Source organism: Microplitis demolitor, chromosome 4 (assembly GCF_026212275.2).
Source record: "Microplitis demolitor isolate Queensland-Clemson2020A chromosome 4, iyMicDemo2.1a, whole genome shotgun sequence".
Classification (NCBI taxonomy): Eukaryota; Metazoa; Arthropoda; class Insecta; order Hymenoptera; family Braconidae; genus Microplitis; species Microplitis demolitor.
Genome location: NC_068548.1, coordinates 21,759,680 through 21,777,651, shown reverse-complemented (window position 1 = coordinate 21,777,651; position 17,972 = coordinate 21,759,680). Strand labels below are relative to the sequence as shown.

Below are 17,972 nucleotides of genomic sequence, written 5' to 3'. Positions count from 1 at the left end.
AAAAAAATGATGATTGTCGAGCCTGTTACACTGCCGCCGAATATATTTATCAACAGTTTATTTTATTAAAAATAATAAATTGACGGGTCTCAAATACAATATGACGTTAAATAATTCAATGTTTTAATAATTAATCAATTAATTAATTGATTGAATTAAATAATCGTACGTTGTATATAAATATTTATAAAAAAAAAAAAAATATTTTTATAAAATAATTATCTAATTGGTGAATGACAAACTGCTCTTTTGTGTTCGACGTACATCTAATTTTTTTTTTAATTGCAACTAAATTTTTTTTTAATTATTATTATGTTAGTTAGTAATCATCATCAAGTATTAATTAATTAATTTACCTCTAATACGTCCATTATTATTTTTTCATAATTGCATAGTGATAATTTTAGTTATGGATCATAAATTCAGTACTTAATAACTGTACTCCCAATTTTTTAAAACTTTTTTTTAAAAAAAAAATTATTGGATTTTTTTTTATATGAATATGGAAAAGATGTACTACAAAATTTATAAGAATTGTCTTTAAACCCAGTGCCTTTAAATAATAAGTGATAAATATAACAATCGGGGCACAAATGATTCATAAAATAAAACTTGCCACGCTATGGCACAATAATTATAATTATTATTTAAATAATAATTCTATACTTGTATATTATATATAAATATATTTTTACTGACATGCATTGTAATATAAATCCATATAGTCACTTAAAATTACATATCAATAAATTTTACTTCAATTTAAATACTTTTTTTTACTTTACTTACTTTTAGTTGCCGGGTACACATATAATATATATAGAGATATATTTGAAGGTAAAATGACGATTATTATCATCTCCGACTGATTGGCTGCATGTTGTCTCTCTTTACTGGTTTGTAAGTCAAAAGTTTCGTGTATTTTTGTAACAATTTTTTCCAATAGCAGTCGATTGTTGACATCCGTAATTTTTTCCAGATAAAATCACGACCACGCTGTGCTATTTTACGTGATATTCCATCATTGTCTCGTGCGAATTTAATTAGTCGTCTGTAAGATAAAAAAATATTCAATAAAAAGGAAATAATTATTACGTAAATTATTTTTATTTCATTTGAGAGCGAACGTTATTTTTCTACTGATATCGAGTGGAATTTTTTAAATGACAGAAAATTTTATTACAAATAAAAATATATAGAGTATATTTTTAAAGATAAATATTATTTAATTTACAAACGATCGCTTTTGAAAATAAAAATAAATGAAATTAGTTTTTAAATCTTACTCTAGTTCTCGTTTGCTCGCATCTTTGGGTACTGGAATGTAATGAATCCAAGGTTTCATTGCCGAGTAGTAAAATTCAGTCCACTCGTCACCCACATGAAAGACCAATGAGTTACATAAAAATAAATGCTTGTGTCTGAATGATGCCGCGACACCGCGGTAATTAAATAAATATTTGTATTTACAATGATTTTCTAGCGAGACTTCTGGTGCTGGTGGTCTATGAAGTGTATCCTAAATAAAATAAATAAATTTAAAGCCAATACTACTAACGAAATTTCTAAAAAATAAATTTAAATAAATACTTCATCAGATTTCCAAGCTTGATTCTTAGTATACTGAGCATCAACCAGTTCCGGATGATCCCGACTCAACAAAACTAAATTGTCACGCTCAGAACTTGTTCGCGAGCCACGAAAAAATGCCTGAGTGTTTTTACTCTCCCAAGGATACTCCTGACTCGCTTTGTCCAAAGACTTCCGGTGCTGATCCCACCGACCTAGACCACGAGGGTATAGTGAGATTGCAGGACCTCCTTCCCAGAAGGACCAGGCGGGATAAATTATGTCATAGTAATCCGGAGTCTAAAAAATATTTTTATTACTCAATCACCTGTTTGAATTAATTGATTTTTTTTTTAAATTTAAATTAATGCGCGCATTTTTTAAAAATTACTTTACTGAAAGAAAATATTGGAAGTGCTGTTCCAAAATGCCTACTTGATTGGGGATAGTCTCTGGTATTTATCAAAAACTCAGTGTCTGTCACATTATCAATTACTTTATGAATAAAATGCTCTATCCCAGCGCATCTTGATGGAAACATACAGTCTTTAGCTCTATATAATTTTCCATCAATTATCTGATAAATAGTTGCTCTAAAAAAAAAAATGACGTTTTTTCTTTTGGAATCCTCAAGGTAATTGGAAATAATTTATTTAAATAATTACCTAGATAATGAATAATCAATTAATTTTTTATTGATACGATCTGATTTAAATGGTTTTAGATTTTGCTCGATAACGTCAGTAAAACAACCGCATTTTTTAGCTTTACATTCTTGATAATCATCCTCGGCTTGTTTTATTGCTGCATAATAATCTTTATAATCATTATTTAAATCTGTAAAATTTTTTTTATCAAAAATATATAAAAATTTAAGTGTAAATAAATATATAAATTTTTTTAAGAGGTTACCTATCAATTCTTCAAGTTTTTTATCTTCAGAGCATGAATTTTTTTCTATAGAACAGAATTCTTCCTCAGTATTAACGATAATATTTAATTTTAATGATATTATTATTAAAAATTTATAAATAAACATATTTACAAACTATCTAATACTGTAAATAAATACTTGTGACGTAAACTCAATTGTCGTCAGTTTGTTGTTGGTAAATATGAGAGTGAATGTAAGTACATAGCAGCTGAAACAATTTATGAATTTTAAATAAATAAATAAATTCAAATAATAAAATTTAAAAAAAGGCGCTTACTGATTTTTTAATTGCAAGTACGTATTTTTAAATTTTATTCGATTCTTGAATTTTATTTTTGAATTTTATTTTAAAATTTAAACAATGACAATTGTCAGCTACATTCACACTCATCATTTACAATAATTGATAAAATAGAAATTTATAATTCAACTGTCGGTCTTCATAATTTACTGGGGTTATATATATTATATTAATATAAAAAACAGTGAATGTCTGCAATATACAATAAAGAAACAATCCTTGAAATAATTAAAATAAATATTATAATCATTGTTACGCAATTATGAAATTACTATCAAGTATCACCTGTCAAATACTAAATTAGCCTAGCATTTAAAGGTAAACAAACCAAAATAATTAACGATACTGAAGTTAGCCGATGTCTAATTTTTTTATTTTTTTATAAACGTCATAAAAAAAAAAATAATTTCAAAATTTCACCTACGGCTTTTTTAATTTTTTACATGTGCATATTTTTAGTTTCTTTCTTTCGTTATTGGTTGAAAAAAAATCCATGTCTACTAACTTCAGGATCATAATTTTTCATACTAAATATTAATTTTATTAATTAAATATTTTTGTTGCAGGTTAGATTTTGCCAATGATTCGAATTTCAAATTTAAAAAATATTTTTTACATGAGTATGATTTTGGCACTCAATAATAGTATCAATTGTTCTACACTTTTACTCTCCTAAAAATACTGATCGATTTTTATTTAGAATAATTTAATTAAAATAAAAATGTTTGAGCGCATAAAGAATTTTATTCAAAGACACAGTCGTAAGTTTGCTGTCTGCGGTTTAATTGCCAGCAGTTATATTGTAATTTCAAAATACAGCCATCGTAAAATAATTGAATGGCACAAACAGGAAGTACAAAAAAGAGTATTAAATTCAAAACGTAAGCAACATTATGAGTGTACAGAAAAATCTTGTGTTCAAGCGATTTATAATTTGGGCAGATGTATAAAAAACTCGGTGTTGAAATACATCAGCAGTCAGGAGATAATAGACAAATTGAAAGACGGTAATTGTGATAAAATTGCTTGTTGGAATGAGTTGAAAGTAAACTCTATCTGCAAATCAGTTATTATAATTTATGCGGACATTATGGTTGTTCTGATAATGCAAATTCAATTGAATTTGATAAGCGCGCTGATGTTTGTTGATTCAAACAGAATGGAAGATGAGCGCGAGTTGAGAAGAATCCAAGAAAATTATCTGAATTTAAGTAATTATTTTATTGATGGAGGCATTAAACAGCTGAGTTTATTTATAAAGCAAAAAGTTGAGCAAGTGCTTAAATCAATTTCGTTGAAAGATAAACTTAGTTTAAAAGAATTAGAACAAATTTATTTAGGTATCATGTCAAGTATATTGGCTGACAAAAATGGAGATCCTGTTAAAAATTTCCGGCAATATGTATTTCCACCGACGATAAATACTGAAAATAATAATAGATTTAAAGAAATAATCAACGTGACATTTGATTTGTTAGACAGCCAAGAATTTCATAGTCTGATGCAGTCAAATGTCAGAAGTGGATTTGTTTTGATGATTGATAAAATTTCAGAATTTTTTGACAAAGCCGTCAATAAAAATAGTGAAAATTCTTCCTCGATGACAGAAGAGGTGGCAGAAAATTATCTTATAGTTCATAATTTAGAAAATTCAAAATTACCTATGGCCAAAATAATTCCAATAGTAAATAATTTATTTCCGGATATCTCTGAGGGAAATGACATTCATGAAACTTGGCTTAAATTTTTGATCGCTAATCACCAATTGAAATCTTTCGGTGCTAACATTTATGAAGCATTTAGTCCTTATCAATAATTACTGCATGTAATTTTTTTTTTTTTTTTTACGTAATATTAATTTAATTTATGTATAAAATTAATAAATTGGAAAGTAAAAATAAATAATGTATAGAAAACACTTGAAATTTTTTTTATAAAATAAAATTTAGTAATAAATTTAAAAGTTGGTGTCATCGAAGGAATGATATGGAGTAAAAAGGACTGAAGTTGTATTAAATTATAAATATTATAATTAAATAAAAGAAACTGTTGATAATTGAGTCTCTTATTGTAATTTTATATCCTGATAGCCAGGATTTCTCGTCCAAAAGTTGATATTCATTAGCTTGCGATCAACTTGACAACAAGTTGTCGCTAACTTTAGCATTTGCAACTTTTGGCTACAAGTTTCTGCCAACTTTTTGAGAAAGTTCACGCCAGTATGGAGCCACAACTGGAATGCAGGTTTCTGAGAAAATTAAAAGCAACTTTCCGTCAACTTATGGATTGCCAACTTCTGGCCATCAATTTTCTCAGAAAGTGATCGTCAATTGATTGGATTTCCAACTTTTGCCACCAATTTTCTCAGAAAGTGTTCATCAACTTTGGAAGTATCAACTTTTGCGGCCAATTTGGCTATCAGAGAATTTAAAATATTTACTCTGTTGGTAATTTATTTAAACTGATTTCCTATATCGCATTCAAACTGACATCTCTTTATTTATATTGAAACTACATTACCGTTATCCTATGTCGATAATAATTTCATTCAGAATTTTAGTCTTCGGGGAAAAAACCTCACCCCTATTCTAACAGACTTTTCCATTTCTAATTAACGACAAATCTCTCACTTTAATCCTAAAAAAAAAAAAAAATGTAAATAATAAAATCAAAAGCCAAATTTAAAAAATTAATTTAAAATTTAAAAAAGCGAATAAATTTTCCATTCTAATTTCATCCTCATTATAAAACACTGATAAGCTAATTAAACATTTATTGACATATTATGTATTTAAATAAATGTTTAATTTCCCCAGATTATATTTACCTAACAATTTAAAAATTTGAAATAATTAAATAGGCTAAAGATAAAACAATTAATGAATTAAATATAAACAATTAGAAATTTAAAAAAGAATTTTTTTAAATTAGCAAAAATGATGTGCGAATTACGTGGCATGTCCTATGCCGCCCTAGCGTTGGCGGGCTGAGGGGCGATTTTACGCGCGTATGTTTCCCGCGTGGTCTTGATAGTATTTGTCTCCACATTGTATAATACCATGTCCATATGTAATGTGTGTGAATTTGTGTAGGTAATTATTTAAAGAGTGATCAGCTGAGCGCCAGCTGTGTTGAAACCTCGTCCAATCATAATCGTGTTTGAGTGAACCGCTAGTTGTGAGCGCCATCGATGCACAGCCGGTGTTGATGCTGCTTGTTGCAGTAGCGTTCCCGCGAAACGCCAAACATTTACGTGCATACACAATCTTGTTTCCGTTGGGTGCAAGTGAATAAATAATAACTGTGACATTAAAAGTGTATTATTTATTAACCAATAAACTAAAGACACTTAAACAAGTTTTTAAAATAATATTATTTAAATAAAAGTGTTTATATTCGTGACACTTTGAGCGATAAGAGTGCGGTGTTGCTTGGGTAAATTTTGGCGGTTTATTTTGACCTGATTTTAATGAATATTAAATGAATTACTGGATAAATAAATGTTTTTACTGTAATATAAAGGTCAGGTAATATAATAAAACAATAATTTGAATTATTTAACAAGGATTTAAAAGGATAAATACGAAATAAATAGATGCGCTGAAGTGGTACGTTGGCGGACTTTAACTCGGTGCAATAGCTGCATTATTTATGGGTTTTAAGTGATATAACTTTGCATAAAGTATTGTTATATATTTATTTATATTGTGGGACAATTATTTAATGATTTTACAATTATAATAATTTATTTTTTCGAGGTTATGTTAAGTGTACAGAGGGCGTGCCAGTACCGGATTACATACAAGGGTTGGTCATCATTTCGCGCGCTGGTCTCCCGCGCTCTGATTATATTATTTTATTATTTTCGCGGAATAAATTTATATATATGATAATAAATACGTTAAATAATAAATCTTAATGATTTAAATGATTTGATGAATTTTAAATAGTTAGTTAAAAAAATTTTTTCAACTTGAAAAAAAAAAAAAAAAAAAAGTTGAAATTGATCACGGACAATCTCGAGCATTATGGCGATTCTGTGAACCCAAGCAACGCATACTCATTTATTATTTAACTTGTGGTAGTTATTATTTATCATATTATTTATAAATAAGTGCCGGTATTATCCGCAAAAACTATTTACTTTAGTTTGAATAAATTAAATAAATATTTAATACCATATATACGGGTATCACACGTCAGCAAATCAGCATCAAGATGCCACAAGCTAGGTGAGTGTGACGAATATTATATTTGTTCTCTAAAGGGTCAATTCCTTTTGTTAAATATTAATAAAATTTTTATATTATCATATTTTTTTGTTACGAACTTCAGGCATTATTTTATACTGTACAATTATTAAATTATTTATTTATTTTGTAAAATAATTCTCGCTCTAACCTGTTTTGTGCAGTTGAGGGCGTGCACAATTCTCGATTTTATATTCAACTATTTTATATATTTTTTCATATATATTATTTAAAATCAGAGATATTTTGACAATTAACCTTTTGTTCGCTTCATTATTGTGTTAATTATTTATTACCAATTTATGTAAAAAAATTTTTAGTTATTTTTTTAATTAAATGATCTCCCAAGTAGTCAGAAAATGTCGACGTGTTCACAAATTTATTACACTTTGAAAAAATTAATTTTATTTATATTAAAATTTTTATACTGTTGTACAAGTAATCAATTGAAACAATACAATATTATTTACAGTTTTCAAGAACAAAATGCCTTTCAATCCTGCCCACTCAGTACCAAGTCCCAGACTCTGAAACGCAAACGAAAAAACACTGAGCCCTCTGAAGACACTGAAAATATTTACCCACCAACAAAACAACAACAATTAGCGGTATCACCGAGTACTTGTATTGAGTCATGCAATGACGTATCTTATATTGAAGAAGTAAAAACACCTCAGCATCAAATAGCACAGGAAACAGAACGAAGAGAGCCATCAACATGGTCGGAGCTTCGTACAGCGACATGTTTTCTCACTCCATCAACATCAACAAGTGGAAAACACAATCCACTTCCGTCATTTCCTTGGGCTGATGGGTCACAAGTGTGGTCAATGCTCTGTCTGGGTGATCAAAAAACTTTGGCACAGAGGGATCCACAAATGTTCCAAAGGCATCCAACTCTACAGCCACGTATGCGGGCTATTTTACTCGACTGGTTGATTGAAGTTTGTGAAGTTTATAAACTACATAGAGAGACTTATTATCTGGCTATGGATTACATTGACAGATATCTATCGACACATCAGAATGTACCAAAAAATCAATTACAACTTATTGGCATCACATGTTTATTTATCGCAGCAAAGGTATATTTTTTTTTATTTCGTAACTTGAAAATTAAAAAACTTATGCATTTTAATATTGACTTGATTAACTTTTTTTTTTTTGTTTTTTCAACAGGTTGAAGAAATATATCCACCCAAAATAGCTGAGTTCGCGTATGTAACAGATGGAGCATGTACTGAAGACGAAATTCTTGGAAAAGAATTGGTAGTTTTAAAAGGACTTGGATGGAATTTATCTCCAGTAACGCCTCCGGGATGGTTGAATGTTTACATGCAACTGGAATCCGGTGATTGGGGGCGACCAAATGCGTTTATTTACCCTCAATACAGTGGCCTTCAATACACTCAAGCAGCCCAGCTTCTGGACCTTGCGACTCTAGATGAAGGCAGCTTGAAATTCCCGTACAGTCATATGGCTGCTGCGTCAATTTATCACACACAGGGAAGAGAATGTGCATTAAGAGTATCAAGACTTACTTGGGAACAGCTGAGTCCGTGTGTCAAATGGCTTGCGGCATTTGCATCAACACTTGCTGATGAAGGATCGCAATTGTTGAGATCAGCTGTTACACCCGTTGAAACTAATTCTGGTTCAGGACTGCGGGCCTCTGTACCTAATATTGTTTTAGACGAGAGTCATCGTATTCAAACTCACGTTATTGACTTGAGTATGTTAGAAAAAGCACAACAAAGACATGAAAGTAATGAATTACCTCTTGAAGTGTTTGATCAGAATTCGAGTTTAGGTACACCAGGTAGTCCTGATCAAAGTGGACTTCTCACTCCTCCATCCAGTAGTCAAAAAAATTCACCAACTCCTTCACGGTTACCTCCACAACTTGAACCGTATACGTAGATTTTAATAGAAGTATATCTTTATTATTATTATTATTAACTTTTCTTTTGTGTCTTCGATTATTTTTTTTTATACGAAGTGCCTTAATTATTATTCTCGTGTTGATGGTTTTTAAAGTTATTTCAAACAAATTGTTTGCAAGTTTGAGAGACTTTATCAGTGATAATATTATTATATTTCTATTATTATTATTATTATTATATTAATATTATTATTAAACCGTTTAGTAATGAAAGTATATTTAAATTGATGCCGCGTTTTTGAAAGTTCTTTTTTTTTTATACAAATGCATTTAAAAAAAGAAAATAAATAAATTTGAAATTTATTTTTTTTTCTTTTTCTTAAAAAACTTTGCCATGCGGCAATGAGTTTTCACTTTATTTTTATACAGTGAAAAAATAAAAACATAAATATTTTATAATTGAAAAAAAAAAAAAAAAAATAGGCAAATAGGTAAATAGCGAAATTAAACTAGGAGTAGAATAATGTAAATTAATTTTAAAAAACAGCGAAATTTTTTTATATTAAAAAAACTTTCATTTAAAAAATTTACATTAATTTCATCATTAATTTACGTATAGTTAAAAAAAAAGTACACTAGAAACTCTTGTGTCTTATTGTAAAAAAAATATATATAAAAAAAAAAAAACAAAAAAAATTTAAATAAAATAAAAAATCTTTATAAAAATTTCAGTGCCTTAATGCCTGAATTATTTTAACTAGAAAAAAAAATAAATATTGTAAATAGTATTTTTTTTTCTTTCATATTATAATCTTTACATAAATAATAAACGTAAGGTGAAGAGAACATGTGTGTAAGATAAAAAAAAAACTAACAAATAAACTGTAAATATTTTTTTCAAAATGTGCGAAAGTGAAAAAAATATTACGAATGATTGCAGTAAAATAAACATAACAATGACGTATGAAAATAATGAATATTATTAATAAATTACGATTTATTAATAGTAAATAACTGCATGTTTTCGCATGCTATGCAGAAATTTATATACAATTTGTATCAATAAATTACCAATAAAGATTTTAAAATGATTTTTATTTTATTGATTATTTTGATAGACTGATATTTCATTATTATAAAAAACACATTTTAAATGTCATATTTAAAACTTTTCAGTCATGACTTTCAGAAATTCCAACCCTCTACATTTCATCGTTTTGTCTACCGCTCACTCCACTGAGCATCGGAGTAAACAACAAAACAAAATTCTCACAATAATCCCGCCAAATATTTAATTTACCGAAGCCGGTAAAACAGATATATGTGAATATATTCCAGTATAAATAAAAATAGTAAACTAGCGCCACTGCAGAGTAACTAAAAAGTTTAACTTGTCTCTGATTGGGCCGTTCACTAGCATTCAAGTTGTCAAACGCGAGACAGCCGTTAACGAAACACGCGTCTCTGTGAAGCGGCTTTTTATACCCGATCATAGTCTAATTAATAAGAGAAATCGGATTAATTTATTTTTAAAAACAAGTGAAATCATATGCCGCTGATGAAAATCCATAAGTTAGATTGTGAGAGTTTAGAACTATACGATTCATGATTCATTTTATTTTATGCCGCTACAGTGAAGCCAGCATTGACGGTTAAGTTGTGTGTGTGTGTGTGTTAGTGTATAAAAAAAAATTTTGGCGTACTGACTCCATATACATGAAATATTTCGCTTACAACATTTATTTCACTTGAAGATGTCAAGTCCTACTAAAATTCAAGCAAGTCCCAAAGGAATTCGTGAAGGAACAAGAGTTATTTTACGTGAAATTACAGCTACTTTGAATAATTCTCCACCTTCAAAATCACACATGGTAATTTTTGTGACAAAAAAATATTATTATTTACTTAATTTATAATTTTTAAAACCTTGTATCAACTTCTAGGTTTCGCGATCATATGTCCAGGTTGTAATTTGTGAAATTTAATTTATTTTTGATAATCTTTCATCTATTATTTAATTGTTTATTTTTTTTACGCATCCAGACTATAAAGAGGTTCTTTATGTCGTTGATTTGGCATCTGACAGTCATTAGGGCTTTACTTATATGTGTTTCTATAAATAAATCCTCTGTACGGCATCAGTTGAACAAATCACAAATGTAAAAATACATTTTTCTCTCTTTTATCTTCATATTTATTTTTATTTTATTTTTCATGCATTTCCTTTTTCACTTTCTTCAGATGCTCACAAGTTGTCTGTAACCGTCTCGTGCTCATCTCTCTTAGATATATATGTGTGTATATATGTATATATTGATATATATTGCATGTGTTATGCGTGTAAGTTGGTGTCTTTTGCCCAACAATAAAATAACTCGAGGTTGATGCCCTTGAACATGAATTCGGATACATAACACGTGACTTTTTATCACTCGTTCCCACCACCGCAGGCTTCAGTCTCCATTTAATTTTACTTTTTTTTATTCATTATATATCAGCTTAAATAAGTCACTAAGTTATGCAAGAGATAGCGCCACTTTATCACTGATTAATCCAATTATGGTAATGTGTAATTAGATTATAATTACATTTTTTTTAAATGTAATTCTAAACAATTTCAAAAATAATTTTTAAATTTGAATATTTAAATTTTTAAAATAATTTTTTTTGTTCATCAAATTATTAATTAATACTATCCCAGGAAACTAGAGTTTCAACTCAAGAAATGAAATGAAACTTTTGACATCTCGATGATGTCTAGTAAATGTAAAAAATTTCATTCAAATTTTTTGTTTTCCCACGTAAAATTACACAAATTTGAGGTAAAATTAAAGCTACTATTTTTTATTTATGTGTAGGTAATTTTATATATGGGAGAGCAAAAAGTTTTAATGAAATTCTTTATGTACTAGACGTCATCGAGACGTCAAATGTTACATTAAATTTTTAGTTAAAAAATTGATCATCAAGAATTTTCATCGGTCAATTTTTTTACCCGGGTATAACTTATTGCTGATATATCTATTATATATATTATTAATATATATACATATATACATACTAGCAATATTAATTTAAACCCAAATAAAAATAAACTCCGTTTGAAAAATTGGCGCTTAATTTATGATCCTGGTTAGCAGACAATTAAAAATTTTCGCATTGTTTTTTTTTTTGACAAATTAATTACAAAAAACTAAAAATACGCATATGTAGAAAATCAAAAAAGCTACAGGTGAAATTTTTTAAATACTTTTTTTTGCAATTAATCTTTTTTAAAAAAATTAAAAAATTATTAGACCTCGGCTATCCTCAGTATCTGAATTTTTGATTTCATACACGTGAAATATCTGCTTTGGCTGTTGGTTGACTCAGACTATTGAGTAACAAAACAAATGCATCGATAGCTTATCATAAAAAAAAGTTTAGAGATATCCTCAAGATAGCGCCACTCTGTAATACATGTACATGTCTTTAAAAGAGTATTAACTCGTTACTCTTTTATTATTTATCATATTGTCTCACTCTTTTCCACTTCCAGTTACTACCATAGTTGGTGATCGCCGTGGTCGTCGTTGTCGTTGTGGAGGTTGTGTGTAAGAGTATGATGATGTCAAGCGATCGTTTTGGAGCGTGCGCGATCCGATAGTACAGTTGGTGTTGCGGCGAGTGTTAGCAATCGTGTAAAATGATTCAATCATTATCATTAATGTTTAAAAAGAAATGGGAAAATTTAAACTATAACAAGACTCTGTAAGCAAGACACTAAAATAGTATTTTTAGAAAAACATACAGCAAGACAAGACAATCATTTATTGGACCAGACGGTTTTTAAAGCTCACTAGCTTTTTCGAATGCATATTTGACGTAATACCAAGTATTGAAAAAAAATAATAATAATAATAACAAACAAGGAACTTATATTTTTAAGAGGTGAGCCGTCTTTTTTAGTTCTCTTCTCCACATTTCTGGTATCACTCACGTATGGGAGTAATCTATGTATAGATACGCGTGGCCAAAGTACATGCATGCGACACAATTGACTTTAAATTGTCCACATGCTAATATTAGAACATACTTAAAAATTTTTTTAGTCTTCTCCATCATCTGATTACTAAAAAAAATAACATGACATCTATTGTTAATAAGAGTAGTCAAATTTAATAACACGAATTAAAAAGGAAATTGAAAAAAAAATGTCTGTATTTTTGATAAATTAAAAAACAGACTGTAATGAGTCACGTTGCCTCTGCTAGCCATGTCGCTGTCACGGACGCTCCTTATAGAGATTCTCCCTCGATCTTACAGAGATTTCTTTGTCCTTGTCAACCAGTAACACGCTCTACTTTAACCCGACCCACATCATTCTCAAGAACTACGTCGTAAATTAATGAATACTTAACATAAACATTATTATATACTTTTATTTTATTATTTGTCAGCCATCATCTTTGTCGTCGTCTTGTCTGCTTCGTGTTCTCACAAAACGCAAAGTGACTCAATGACAAGTTCAATGTACTCCTAAAAAACAAACAAGCTTAAGTTAGAACTGCTGGAAAATTTTATTTTTTATTTTTAACTTTTTATTTACTGAAAATAAAATTTTTTAAACGAACCAGGAGGTAGCACATAAATGTGGGGATGAAAAACGAACATCTCCATGTAAATATGGACACAGTTTTGTTAACTTTTCAGTTTAATACGTCTACTGACGTTCTTAACTTACAGAAGTCATGGGTAATTTTATTCGAAAGGTATACTTACAATTGTATTACACTCTCTTGTAATACTTTCACTAATATCATCTTGTATTATCTATATACAGTTATATATTTATATACGTATTTACCTCTTAGATTTATCTTGACAGTCTACATCACCTGTGTCCACGTGTTAATTTACGCGCGGAATATGCGTGACATTTAAACGCAACGGTATCATAAATACGGAAGATGATTAAATTACAGCAACATTTTTTTTTAATTACTGTATGTAAATTTATTTTACAACGCAACGTATCATTTTGCACTGAATCAATCGACGCAACTGAACGCGTTTTGTAAATTTTAACGCGTATGCATACGAAGGTGTTTGGTATTTTATAATTAGAAATTCAAATACGTAATTTTACTCTGGTGAGATGATTGCGCAATAAAATTGGCAGCCCGCGATTTTCTCGTCAGCTGACCATTTTTTACCTTGAAAGAAATAATAAGTCTAGTATTTGGTCCACCGTAGCAAAGTTTGTTCTGCTGCTCGATAATTTTGTCAGGAAAAAAATTTAAATTCAGTACAAATATTTAATAGTATAAATTATTTAATTAACTATGGAATATATCAATAGATTATTACATCGTTCGCCCAATACTTCAGCTTCGACATCTCCCGAGCCTTTGGTAGAAAATAATTTAAATTTATCCTCACACTAAATAATAGTCGACTATTTTTTTGTTTATTTGAAAATTTATAAAAAGTTTATTTATTTTTTTCCAGAGTGGCAACGAGACTTTTAAAAAAGCAACACCGGAGCACGAAGTAAAAGTTAATTTTGCTCGTGAATTCGCTGATGCAGAAAGTTATCCATCGGCTGTATGTCCAACGACAGTAATTACACCAGCTGAAAGTAACAGTATATCAACGGCAAGCAGTTTTCAAAGTTTAACATCAACATTAAGCACTAAAAGCAGCAGTGGAATTTGTGTAGACAGTCCGTCAAGATCAAACGACAACTCATACAGCAATTTAAATGACACTGGATTAGATGATTTGATATCAGCTTGCGCGCGAATTCGTCTTGAAGACACAACAACTTTTAACGCTGATCAATCATTTGGAGATGTAACATTTGCATCAGCAACTGACGAATTACAATTAGATCGGACTGTTAATATCACTCGTTCAGGTACAGCATCACCAGTTCCCGGCAATGAAACCCAAACAATTGATACGCATGCCAATGAAACTAAAATTATTAGTTCAAATTCTCCAAGTCCTTGTGATTTAAACAGTACTTGGAATTCAAATGCAAATGTTTTACCAGCTGATACACATATTGTAAATAATGTTGATAATAATCCTGCATTAAATACTTCAGCTGAACAAATTTCTCCAGAGTATTCAACCGCGACTGATTTGCATACACATTTTTCAATAAATCCACCAGTTAATGCCATCAATGACGAACCAGTTGATTCTTCTCAATATCTTGAAGCTCTAGAATCAAATCTTACAAATGATTCCCAAGTATTGACATCACCAATATCAAGTGATTGTTTAAATGATAATAGTGAGTTTAAAAAACCAGTAGCAGTTAATAAGTCAACGGTATCAGAGAACGTACTGACTGTCTCATTTGAACCATTAGAATCAGAAAAATATATTGAAACGAAATTTGATTTTTTTGTTAGCTCTGCTCCTGCTGTAAATGAAACACCTTTTGATACTCTGAATAATTTGGAAACTATCAACTCGCTGGCGATTGAAACTGGTAAAGAAGAAGTAATTTCTGAAGGACCGACAACGAAATCAACTGAAGAATTTGACACATTACCGGTGTTGAATAATACTGAAATTATCGAGTTTGATATTCAGGCAAAAACTCCCAATGAATTTATAGAGGAAGCAAAAAATTTTGAAGATAAAATATCATTGGATGTTAATAAGGAATCAAATGAACGTCCAAGTGATTTAGATTCAACTTTACTAGTAGATAGCATTCATTTTACTTTATCTCATGAGGATTTACAAGAAGCATTAGCTAGTGAAGCTGAAGTTAAAGAAGATAAAAATATAACTACTTGTACGGCAACTGAAGGCTTGAATTTACCAAATGATTATGGTGATTTTACACCTCAACGTCAAAGTACGACTTTAGTTACTGATATTTTTAAAAAAAATATAGAAACTGAAGAATCTTTTAAAAATATTGATATACCGGATTCAAAGTACTTTGGTGTTGAAAATGACACACCATTAGGTGCGCCATTGGATTTTGAAAAGTTAAAATTAGAAGCTGAAACAATTGTCAAAGATATCCATAATACATCTGCGGAGCTTGAGAAAGAAACATTTGTTCCTGCATCACCCGAACGTAAGTATTATTTTTATGGAGGGGGGCAAAACAGGATGAAGTAAAAAAGTTTTCAGTTGTCTATAAAATTTTGGGGATACCCCGCTTTGCCCCTTCCCCTCTTCCATAATAATAATGTTATAAATAAACACACATATTTAAAAATAATTAAACAAAATTGTTTTATTTATTAATACAGTGTTTCGTGATCCATCACAAGTTGATTTCTTTCTGGAGAAAACCGGAAACGGTCGTGGTGACAGATTAAGAAGTGATTCGCTCTTTGCTAACTTCGATCCACTGGTATTGAAATCGAGTATGTTACCACAAGGAAATGGAGCGAGTCCTCCAGCGTCAAATGATGAACAAAATGGTGAAAAAGAGACATCGTTGCCTAATAATATAACGCCTAAACGTAATCCAGCTATTGCAGCTATAGATAGATTATTATTCTACAGTCCAATGACTCCGGATAATATAAAAAACGTGGAATCTGAAAAGATAGTAAGTTTAAAAAAAATATAAGTAGAGGTACCATTTGTGGCCACTGCTCCATTTTGGACATTACCCTCTAAGCAAGTAAATTAATTATTTAATTTAATTTTTTTTAAATTAGGAACCCGTTGAAAAAACTGTATCACCTCCTGTACCTGTCGTTGACTCAGCAATGGCCGAGGAATTGGAACTAGTTAGATCGACTGTTTTACAATTGGAAGAGCAATTGGAAAAACAGAAACACAGTTACGATAAACAGTTGGATGAAAAAGATAAAAAAAACAAATCTTTACAAGACACTATCAATCAATTGCAGAAACAGTTAGCACAGGAAATAAAAAATAAAGATCAGATTGCGTAAGTTTATTAAATAAATTTTATTATTACTATTTTATTTAATATATAAATAATATTTTGTATTTTTAATTAGTGTTATTGTCGATGAACATGAAAAATCGATAAGTCGATTAGTTGCGGAGAGAGAAAAAAATCGCAATGATATTGATGCAGAGAAAGCTTTTCTTCTTGAAGAGCTTGCTGAAACTAAAAAACATTTAGAGGCATCTGAAGCGTCGTTCAATGATGTTCATTCTAAATATGAAAAAATGAAACAAGCAATGATATTGTCTAATAATAATGAAGCTACTTTAAGAGAGAGTCTTGAGAATAATATTGAAGTGATGAAAGGCTTACAGAATCGCTATGAACAAATAAAACTTCACGCTGCAGCACGACTTGATAAGTAAGTTATAGTATATTGTGTGACAAGGGATGAAACAACTATTTTAGACTAGGGTGGTTGGTTGACATCACCCGCAGTTTGAAATCGTCTTTCATCCTGAGTTACACACTAGATTTTTTATGATTAAGTTATTAATTATTTAATATTTTATTATCGTAGAGCTAATCAAGATTTAGAAGTAATGCGTAAGCAACATGAGTCAGAAATAATAAAATTACGAGCGATGTTGAAGAAAGAAGAACTTAAATGTAATTCGCTAACAGAAATGATCGATCAAAAGACAAAAGAAAATAAAGAACTCACGAAAATCCTCGATGAAGTTATCGCGAGGGTTAATCCAAGTGATAAGTAAATATAAGATAACGCAAGCAATTTTTTTTGTTTATTTTTATTTGTTAATTAATTTTAATATTAATAAAAATACAGCCAGCTTTTAATCGGCTGTAATTTTGTTAATATTTACGCGATAAAAAATAAATAATTATATATAAAGAAAAAAAAATAATTATAATATTGTAATAATCGCGTTTGTAAGATTAATAGGTTAGTTAAGTGTTTTAATTTTTTACCATATATATATATATATTACTTATATTAAAAAAAAAAAAACTTAATTAAGCATAAACCCATTCCTTATAAATGTAAATTTATTGTCTTGAATAGGAAGGAAGAAAAAAGGAAAATAGAATTTAATTAGTCATTTAAAAAAGTTTTATTCGTTTTTCGAAATGCC

The 17,972-nt window shown here is 29.3% G+C and overlaps 4 protein-coding genes across 7 annotated transcripts in view; 3 read left to right on the top strand and 1 right to left on the bottom strand.

Moving 5' to 3' along the window:
• LOC103577459 (O-glucosyltransferase rumi homolog) overlaps positions 1-2,872 on the bottom strand; it is a 28,963-nt gene extending 26,091 nt beyond the window's left edge. For all 4 annotated transcript variants that reach the window (XM_053738080.1, XM_053738081.1, XM_053738082.1 and 1 more), the window contains exons 1-7: positions 2,781-2,872; positions 2,482-2,711; positions 2,235-2,406; positions 1,961-2,162; positions 1,591-1,869; positions 1,287-1,519; positions 790-1,051 (exon numbers count right to left, since the gene is read on the bottom strand). In XM_053738080.1, the coding sequence (XP_053594055.1) occupies positions 856-1,051; positions 1,287-1,519; positions 1,591-1,869; positions 1,961-2,162; positions 2,235-2,406; positions 2,482-2,608 (1,209 nt within the window). In that variant the 5' untranslated portion in view covers positions 2,609-2,711; positions 2,781-2,872 and the 3' untranslated portion in view covers positions 790-855. The remainder of the gene's footprint in view (positions 1-789; positions 1,052-1,286; positions 1,520-1,590; positions 1,870-1,960; positions 2,163-2,234; positions 2,407-2,481; positions 2,712-2,780) is intronic.
• Positions 2,873-2,977: 105 nt separating this feature from the next.
• LOC103577462 (peroxisomal biogenesis factor 3) lies at positions 2,978-4,722 on the top strand. Its single transcript, XM_008558102.2, has 2 exons — positions 2,978-3,122; positions 3,371-4,722. Exon 2 carries the CDS (start codon positions 3,526-3,528, stop codon positions 4,618-4,620), a length of 1,095 nt encoding a protein of 364 aa, XP_008556324.1. The 5' UTR covers positions 2,978-3,122; positions 3,371-3,525; the 3' UTR covers positions 4,621-4,722.
• Positions 4,723-5,982: 1,260 nt separating this feature from the next.
• On the top strand, positions 5,983-9,379 carry LOC103577463 (G1/S-specific cyclin-E1). Its single transcript, XM_008558103.3, has 3 exons — positions 5,983-7,036; positions 7,527-8,139; positions 8,234-9,379. Exons 1-3 carry the CDS (start codon positions 7,023-7,025, stop codon positions 8,972-8,974), a joined length of 1,368 nt encoding a protein of 455 aa, XP_008556325.1. The 5' UTR covers positions 5,983-7,022; the 3' UTR covers positions 8,975-9,379.
• Positions 9,380-10,366: 987 nt separating this feature from the next.
• LOC103577464 (uncharacterized) lies at positions 10,367-17,917 on the top strand. The gene is made up of 6 exons (XM_008558105.3): positions 10,367-10,807; positions 14,427-16,023; positions 16,202-16,506; positions 16,619-16,854; positions 16,928-17,239; positions 17,399-17,917. Exons 1-6 carry the CDS (start codon positions 10,691-10,693, stop codon positions 17,589-17,591), a joined length of 2,760 nt encoding a protein of 919 aa, XP_008556327.1. The 5' UTR covers positions 10,367-10,690; the 3' UTR covers positions 17,592-17,917.
• The last annotated feature ends 55 nt before the right edge of the window (positions 17,918-17,972 follow it).

Excerpts from the sequence above, each read along its gene's own strand:
- LOC103577462 (XM_008558102.2), top strand. The coding sequence starts at position 3,526 with ATGTTTGAGCGCATAAAGAATTTTATTCAAAGACACAGTCGTAAGTTT.
- LOC103577463 (XM_008558103.3), top strand. Across the intron at positions 8,140-8,233 it reads GTTTATTTATCGCAGCAAAG|GTTGAAGAAATATATCCACC; the intron begins GTATATTTTTTT and ends TTTTTTCAACAG.
- LOC103577464 (XM_008558105.3), top strand. The coding sequence starts at position 10,691 with ATGTCAAGTCCTACTAAAATTCAAGCAAGTCCCAAAGGAATTCGTGAA. Across the intron at positions 10,808-14,426 it reads CACCTTCAAAATCACACATG|AGTGGCAACGAGACTTTTAA; the intron begins GTAATTTTTGTG and ends ATTTTTTTCCAG. Across the intron at positions 16,024-16,201 it reads TGTTCCTGCATCACCCGAAC|TGTTTCGTGATCCATCACAA; the intron begins GTAAGTATTATT and ends TTATTAATACAG.